The sequence below is a fragment of the Alligator sinensis genome, unplaced genomic scaffold, assembly GCF_000455745.1.
Source record: "Alligator sinensis unplaced genomic scaffold, ASM45574v1 scaffold400_1, whole genome shotgun sequence".
Lineage (NCBI taxonomy): Eukaryota > Metazoa > Chordata > Crocodylia > Alligatoridae > Alligator > Alligator sinensis.
This window is the reverse complement of record NW_005841897.1, coordinates 2662604-2671767: the sequence shown is the minus strand read 5'-3', so window position 1 is coordinate 2671767 and position 9164 is coordinate 2662604. Positions and strand designations below refer to the sequence as shown.

Genomic DNA, 9164 nt, shown 5'->3' with positions numbered 1-9164 from the left:
TGCTGAATTATTTCCCGCCACTCGTAGCTTTCTTTGCAGGGTGCATTTCTTAGCTGCAGAAAGGAGATGCACGTTGCAAGGAGTTCCCGCCATTTGTATTCAGATTCGTGCCCCACTATTGGTCAGTTCTAAATTATTCCTACGTGGTGGCTAGCGATTGGCTTGCTAGCCGTATAAAAGGCTTGAGTGGTTTCCGCCCAAGTTGGAGGACTTCACGACCATCAGGAGGAGGAGAACTTCACATCTCGTGAAGATCTCTAAGCGCTGCGGAGCCTATTGGACCCAGCGTGTATTTCAAGAAGGCTATAGGGGTCTGATCAGCCTCTCGCCTCTCCCCGTCGCCGCCTGATCCCTCGACGTACCCTTCCCTGCGCACAAAGTTCCACGGAGCCTAGCAAACTTCGTGTGAGTGAATCCAGAGCTCTACCCGGGGTTCAAGTCCTGCAGTTTTTTTTCTTCCCATCGCCGAAACCCCATTGCGACGTCCTCCTGAGGTTTCTGTTCATCTCCCGTCACCGAAACCCCATTGCAACGTACCCATACGTTCTGCAGGTTCGAGTTTTTTGTTTTGTTTTGTAACCGCAACTCAAGCAAGTTTTCCTGCCTGCACCGCGACCATCTTCGGTGTAAGTAAAATAATCTTAAATCAACCACTAAGCGTCCGTGCCTAATTCTAGCATGCCGCCTGTCTTCCCTGACCCGGCGTGTCCGGGCTGCTGGCCACAGCCCGCCGCGTGAAAAAAAGGGCCTCGGACCGCTCCCGGCCCGCACACCTCTATGAAATGCTGTCAGTATGCGTTTAAGAGGTCCCGGGGTAAGGGACCACAGAAGACAAAATCCCCCAAAAGTCCATACCAATCTGAACCATGAGGTAAAATCCCTTCCTGATCCCAAGCAGGGTGATTGGTTTGACCCTGAGCAGAGGGGCAAAGCCCTTTAGCCAGGAACCTCCGGCTTTGGTCCCAGCAGAAATACTGGCACACCCCAGTCAAAGTCCCCAGCCTTGGCTATAACCAAGACCCAGTGCCTTTGAGGAAGGCTTAAAAACACCCTGACATGCGGCAGAATGGGAGGGGGTGGGAGAAACCAGCAAAGCCAGAAGCATGGGAAATCCCCACAGTAGAAGTTAGGCATAGCTATGCCTAGACTACGGGTGGGCAAAATCCGGCCTACGGGCTGGATTGGGCCCAGAGCAGAGTCCATTTGCCAGCAGTCCCTGCCCGCGTCACTGCAGTTGGTTTCCAGAAAAACCCCAGCAGCGGCAGTGTCATGACAGCATGGGGCCAGGGTTTCCATGGAGACCAGCCCCAGCAGCGCTTGCAAGGCATGCAACTGGGCATGGACCTGCCCTGGGGCTGGATGTTGCTGCAGTGACGGCGTGGTCCGGAACCGGGACAGAGCTGTGAACTGCTACCCGCATGGCCCAAGCAGGGATGTGCAATCAGCAGATCACAGCTCTGCTCTGGCTCTGGACTACACTGTCACTGCTGCAAGATCCCAGCCCTGGCCCCAGAGCAGCTCCCTGCCCAGCTGTATGCCTTGCCAGTGTTGCTGGGGCTGGTCTCCATGGAAACCCTGACCTTATGCTATCAGGGTGCTGCTGAAGTCTCCATGGAAACCGGCTGCAGCCACACAGGCAAGGGCTGCTGGGAAACGGAGTCCAGCTGCCAGAGAAATCTGCCATTTCACTCACCCCTGGTCTAGATCATCCCTGACCAGTGGCTGTCCCACCTCTTCTTGAACACCTCCAGTGATGGAGAGTCCACAACTTCCCTAAATCAGCATTTCCCAACATTTTGCATTCCATGGCACACTGGGTGAACGCAGAGGGGGGAGGCGAGCAGCCAGATGTGGAATGGGGAAGGGGGCTAGCGAGCATCTGGACACAGGGGGGTGGTAATCGGCACTGGATGTAGCCATGCCCTGCTGGGAGCCATGCCTCCCCAAGATTCCACGGCACATCTGGACATATCCAACAGCACACTAGTATGCCGCGGGACAATGGTTGGGAAACGCTTCCCTAGATAGTCTGTTCCATTGCGTCACTAGTCTAATAGTGAAGAAGTTTTTCTGGCTATCCAGTCTAAACTTACTTTGCTGCAACTTTAAGCCATTGGTCCATGTCCTCCTCTCTGCGGCAAGAGAGAAAAGATACTTTCCTTCTTCAGGAAGGGATAACAAATCTGATTTTCAAAAGGTACCCAGGACCCACAACTTTAGCTTCCATCAAAAGAAGCTGTTGGTATTCAGAACCTCTGAATATTAGGCCCATGGTACTTGCTGAAACTGTGCAAGCATAGAGATGAAGAGATTCTTCCTGATACACTCTACTAAAGCATAAGTCCCAGGTGAACATTACACACAAATTCCTTCAATAAAAGCACCCATTTTAAAAAGCAAATCTCATGAGAATCATTACCTTGGAAAAATGAAATTGCATGATTTTTAAATACATCTGTAAATCACTCATCATCATATTACCTAAGAATCAATTTGTTCATCCACATATTGCCATACAGAGTTGCTCCTAATGGGCTTTAGGTAATTAAAGTCTTTTTTCTGTTGCTGATGTGTTGGGGTGAACAGATCCCCAAGAATATTAAAAGGGGCAAAAGGTAAATGTATCTGTATCTTAAAATAAAGCTCTTTATCCCTTCTGGTATTTTGAAGAAAATATAAATAAGAAAATAACAAATCACTGAAGATTTCCTAATGCCTCTCCTTTATGATGTATCTGTGTAAAAATATTGTATTTGAAATTACTGAATAAAAGGAGTAGATCTGAGGAACTAATATACAGCTAGCTCCATCAATAATATATATTGAGTCAATGTGATTCCATGTCCTGAATATTCCCTTTCAGTCCAATTGAACAATCAGAATGATTATGTTAGACCCCTCTCCTATTTTATATTCTCCTCCATCTCGTTCCCTTTTATGTTTTCTAAAATTGACCTATAATAGGCTTCTTGTATCTCCTAACTCATCTCCTTCCCTGACAAACACTCAGAGGTTCATTAATCCTCCTATTAATATTTTCTGACCTCACAGCAGAAAATCAGGGTGAACTCAAAGAAACTCAGTGTTGTTGTGCCATTTAACTGCACAGACATGATTGTGCTATGTGAGGATTTTGACTCATGACTGAGAGACTCGCCACTTTGACAGAGATGCAGAAAAGCACAGGATTCCCTTATTTCCACAGAAGTTCAACTTCCAAACACACCTAAGTAATTTTTTACACTGCAGAGAGATGGGGGACCAGAGGAGGGTTGGGCGGGGGGGAAGGGGACGACTGAAACATGGTTTAAAAATCAACTTTCTTGCCTTTCTTTTAAAAAAGAAGTCAACATGCCAAGTGGCCTCAAAAAGGCTTGTAGTTTAAACGATACATTGCTAGAAAGTAGGAGATGGTTAAAACCAAGAGAGATACTATAAAAGGCTCTCTTGGGTTTCAAATTGCCTCAAATTCACTTAGCAGTCAAAAAGTCTAACTACAAGTACTACAAAGTCAGCTAGGTAAATAAAAAGGGGGAAAAAAAAAGATGTGTTGCATCTGGTGCCTACATTATCTCAAACTCTGCTGCTAGCTTTGTTTTTAAAGAATCATCCCCAGCTATATGGAATAATAAAACTGGTTTATATCAGTCAGTTTTTCAGATATTATTTCCTCATACATATGAGCAGATGCTGCGCATGCAGTAACAAGGGGCCATTTTACAGTATTTTGACTGATTCCAAGTATGCTGTAAAAAGGTGTATGGGGGAGAGGGAAAAAAAAAATCACAAAATGTCTTTGCTAACAGTAAAACTAACATAGGCCCCAATATTGCACTTACACACCTGAATAATTAAGCATGTGAGTAATCCCAATGAATTCAAAAGGAAAACTGAGGTGCATAAATGTTTGTGGGATGATAGCCATGGCTTTATGGTTCTTTATATACTGTTATCTTGAGGAAGTTATGGAAGGCAAGCTAATCTACAACTTCATCCTGAGTGATGCTAAGCTCTCAGTACCTATGAATATGACTGAGAGTTTCAAGTGCTTCTTTGCAGACCATGTCTTGTAGAAAAATATTGTTCAGATTATTGTAAAATCTTTTACATCATCCCATAACATGCAACCTCTCCTTATTTTTTTTAATTGAGCCCCCATAAAATTATAAGATATAAAATAGCATATCAACAAACTTAAATAGTTAAGAACCAAGGAACTGAGAGGCACAGAATCAGAAAGAAAAAATTTCCCTCTAGAATACTTCTAAAGATCGTATTGCCACAGAAGTCCTTGGCATGGGCTAGTTTCTCATATATGTAGACATGTGCCACAACATAATGTATTAAACAACATATCACTCACATACAGGAGGAATTTTTATAATAAAAGCGTTTGTAGAACTTTGATCTATGTAAAAATAAAATAATTTAAAAGGTGAGGAATGAAACTAGAATCTTTGTAGTGCACATCCATAAAGAGTGACAGAGAAATAGGCACTCAAGAAAGGGATGCATCAGAATAAATGTTTTCAATGCACAGATCCCCATTTTTCCTTCCATTTTCTAATACCTGATTTCTGTGAACCTGCACATTGACATTGGTTGATTAAAACAAGAAAAAGAGCCTTTTAATTTTTGGCATTTTGTTTTTCCATGTTTCACTGTGGCTGTTCCCACTGGTTACAGTGACAGAGGTTTAACAGTCTTCCTTCATCCTGGCCTCTGTGGTTTGATCTTTTTACCTTCTCAAGTCATTTAAAAAAAAAAGGTGTGCAGTTATCTGCTCACATCAGACTGATGGAACACCTGGATCAAATGCTGCTGTAATCAGAGCCACGGGCAACAAATGCTGGTGCTTCCCACTCCACTGTAAAGAAAGATATTGTTCCAAAGAACCCGACAACCACCATGATCAGAAGCTGCCACTGAAGAAGCAGGTAATTGCTATAGAAATAGGCAACTGCAGCACAGATGGACTGAAAGAGAAACACAAAACAAAAACTGTCATTGAATCATTATCGCATGATGGAGCTATTCTATGCTGATGATCATCATCATTACAGAGATGCATACAGACTGGCATGTAAACTTCATTTATTCTGGAAAAACATCCCTTTATCAGGTATTCAATTTAAAAAGGCTTCACCATATTTTTACATGTTTTAGTAGGCTGCACATAAAAGTTATTAGTTTTTACTTGTAGCAAAGATGTGGCCTTCCGTCTTTAGGCGTTAAGATGATATAAATGTAAGGGTTTTTATAGTATCATGTGTACAGTTCTCTGCTACTGCAACCAGTCACCCTCACACATAAGGTATACAAGGTATGGGCACAACAAAGCAATAACCTATGTAATCCTGTTCAGTATAAACTGCTTAAAATGAACTCTGGTAATACAGACAGCTATTTAAATAGTGTAAATGGCTTCAGCCATTTGCCAGATCCCATTGATTATAATACTGAAGGCACCAATTAACCTAAATTATGCCTGAGAGCTCATTTTTGTGGGAACTGTCTGTGTTAAGCAGTGTGCAAAACTGTTTACACCTCCTTAAGACACCTTATCCGGTTAGTCAGGGTGCCTTGTCACTTAACAGAAGCCTTGACAGGATTTAGCACTACACTGATAGGATTGAAATGGAGTAAGAAAATGAATTTGTCAGGCAATTTTCTGATTGTCAAACAAACCTGCTATATGACTAAAACTGCCTTAAGCACTAAAAACATATATCTGACATCGCAAGTGCAAACTGTCATATGTTGCTGCTTACTTGCATCTTTTTAAGGAGTCAACTTTGAACCAATACATTCTCTTTTACCTACTTGCCATTCTCCAAAGATACCTTCTAGTAAATAAACACTGACATAAAAAACCAAGAATCTATACATCCGAGTATGCTTCTGACATTAGAACAGAATCCAGCATATTTCTAGCTCACTCCCAAAGATCTGTGAAAGCATGATAGCGGAGAACAACATCGACTTGGATGAGGCCTGTTAGTTGAACAAGTTCTTTTGCACAGAAGACAGAACAGGCTCACATACTTTCCGGGAAGGATAGTTTTAAAATTTACTGATCCCATTAAAAAAAAATCCAACAGATACTATTTCAACAGAATACTAATAACCCATTCAATCAAATAACAACTCCACACACACACAGTCTGAGTTTGCTGACTGATACAATACCTGGACAAACTTAAAGATGGCAAAGGCTGGAGCACTGTCTTCTGAATAAAGGAACCCCAAAATACTGAGCAGTTGGGTGTTAAAACAGCTGTCTCCTAGCCCCAAAAGGAAACTGCAAAAAATGGCCAACTCTTTGCTGAAAGAAAACATGAAATCCAATTTAACAGCAATGCACAGATGTAGCATATACAACTACTGCATAAAACTGTCCTATGAACATACAAATCGAAACTTGTCTGAAAATTAGAAGTAGAAAAGAAAGTTAGCAGGATATAAATGTCAATGGACAACAGCTTAGGGGGGAGGTGAGTGGGGAAAGACACTTTCTCTCCTCCATGATTTTCCTAGTATGGAGGCCTAAATTTTTGCTAATGCTACAGTTGATTCTACATTAGATTGGCCACACCTGAGCTTGCTGCTTTTCTGCAGATGGGAAAGCATGGTAGGCTTGGTGGCTGCAGGCACCAATGCAAAACTAATGGAAAGCAGGGCAGATGTACCAGGCATGGGAAGACTACAAAAAAATCTTCCAAATAAAGAGGACTTAAGGCCGACTATCATGCTGTGGGCATTTTCAATTGCAGTTAAATATTTTCATACATTCTCATGAACTGTTATGCTTGCAAATGACCAGTTGTATTTAATCATTGGATTGCTTACTCAGAGCTCATTCTTCCTGGCCTATAGGATGGGCAAGATGGTAGATCAGTGTTTCATTAGAAAGGGAACAGAGCAGGCACTAGCGGGGGTGCAGACAGAAACTACATTTGTCACATGATCAGCCCCTTGAAAGCACTCTAAAACCATGCCCTAATAAAAGAACATGGCTGAAGAGGCTCTACTCATGTGACAAATTAACCCTCATTATATGAGGGTGCAAATGAAGATGCTCCAGAGCAGAATGCCTTCATTCATTTCTGTCTGCAATCTTGGGGCAGTCTTTTCAACAGCGCAGGCTGCTTTTCCCAACCCTCCTAAATGACACCAATCAAAACAAAACAGAACCCTTCTTACCTTGGATCCATATAAGCTTGGTCATTTGTCCCCTCAATGGAAGCGAGGGGGGCATTATTTGGCATGTTGAAAAAGATTAAATAAAAGGCTACAAAATGGACCACAATGCCCAGTATCACAACTGGGTTCCTGCCAAAACGATTGTTCTTGTTCACTAACCCAAAGAATCCGCCACCTAAAAGAATGAAAACAAAGGCATAATAATCAGCACTGAAGACAAAAAAAATGTTCAGCAGGCTTCCAATAAATCAGATATTTACACTGTTCTTCAAGATGTTTAAAAAGGTACATTAGAAATTTGTGACCAGTAGAGCTGACCCCAGTCAGGGAAGTCCATTGACTGATCAGGAAATATGGACATGTCCCTTGGGAAGTGACCATGTCAGCTCTCTGGGCTGTCAGAGCGGTCACTGAAAAGTGGAAAAAAGACCTCTGGGCTGGTGCCGAGTAGGGGACTCCCTGTAGTGTTGCAGCTGCTTTACTGGTGCTTGCCTTCTTCATTGGCATTGCAATGACATACAGTAACAGCTTATTTATTTATTCCTTCATTTTATTTTCTTAAAGAATAGTTTGATATAAAAATTCCAAAAATATGAACTGGAGACAATTAACTTAAAAAAAGCAAACATAAAAGAAATGCTAAAAACTGCCTATTAACGTTATAGGCAATAATCTTTGCTATCCTACAATTTATGTAGTCATTTACAGTGGTACAAAGTGAATGTAAAAGTAGCATTTTACATCCTTCTCTGCATTTATTGTACTTGTGAAAACGACTAGACAATCTGCACTGCGGTAATGAATCATGGCAGCATATTTCTGTTGTAGTTTACTTCCTGTTCATGAAATTTTTGCAGCTAGCAAAAATATGTACCCCTTTACACAGCTGTACAGAAACATTTTCAATCATCTCAACGTCTTTATTTTTTATCCCTACTCTTTAACTTCTTTAGACTCACCTAAAATTTCTCCTATGCCAATAAAAATACCAGAGAGTCCAATGAGGCTTTTCTCATCACTGCCAAATTTATTCACAGCACCGATACAGGTCCCATACACTCCAGAGAAGAATGTTAATTCCAGACCTTTAAGAAAAGACAGACAAAAGGTAAAAGCTGTACTATTATTTATGTACAAATTACTTGCCTCTAAATCCTCAAATTCCATAATCTCTCTCTCTCCCTAAAATAGGGATGGGCCGACATGCGTCATGCATGCCACAAATGGCAGAAGGAACCTCTGTGTGGCGCACAGCAGACTAGGGAGGGGACAGGCAGCACAGAAGCAGATAGGACAGAAAGAGAACGTCTCCATTTGCCCATATCGTGACGTTGCTACTGCGCCATGCTTTAGTACTTCCTTTTAGAAGTACTAAAGCACGGTGCAGCAGCAGCCCGTATTGTGCCGTACGCTGGACACACGGTTATTTTTAGCTCCTGCTTCGCTGTAATGGTGCACTATAATGAGGGAGTGCACTGCTACAATGAAGTAGCACAGTAGCTGCTGGTCACATGTAGACGCACGTAGTCGCTACCTCACTGCAGCGCACACCATGCTATGGCAACATAGTGTCACATGTAGACATGCCCAAAGAGGAGCAGATGGGGCAGGGAGGGCTGGACAGGAAACAGAACAAAGAGCAGGCAGGAGGCACTGGGCATGGAGCCAAAAGCAGAGCAGCAGGCTGGGCACAGGAAGGTGACTGAAGTGGTACTCCAGAAGACCACAGGACTAATCTGTGGTCTGTCTGCCAAAAAAAAAAGTGGTTGACCCCCACGGATCTAGAATATCAGGTGTACTCAGGCTAGCTAGGGTGAATTTCAAGCTGTGTAATGGAACAAGCATTTCTTACAAAACTCCTGTAACTCAGAACACAACAATCACTTCATAAAAAACTCCATGTCATAATAATCATAGCTAGTGTCATATATGCACGTGGGGTAAAATCCTGGTCCTGCTGA

The 9164-nt window shown here is 42.5% G+C and overlaps 1 protein-coding gene across 3 annotated transcripts in view; it reads right to left on the bottom strand.

The window, feature by feature from the left end:
* Positions 1–2375: 2375 nt before the first annotated feature.
* Positions 2376–9164, bottom strand: part of MFSD11 (major facilitator superfamily domain containing 11) — a 31355-nt gene continuing 24566 nt past the window's right edge. For all 3 annotated transcript variants that reach the window (XM_025197503.1, XM_014517260.2, XM_014517259.2), the window contains exons 11-14: positions 8163–8288; positions 7204–7378; positions 6190–6325; positions 2376–4976 (exon numbers count right to left, since the gene is read on the bottom strand). In XM_025197503.1, coding sequence (XP_025053288.1) covers positions 4812–4976; positions 6190–6325; positions 7204–7378; positions 8163–8288 — 602 coding nt within the window. In that variant the 3' untranslated portion in view covers positions 2376–4811. The remainder of the gene's footprint in view (positions 4977–6189; positions 6326–7203; positions 7379–8162; positions 8289–9164) is intronic.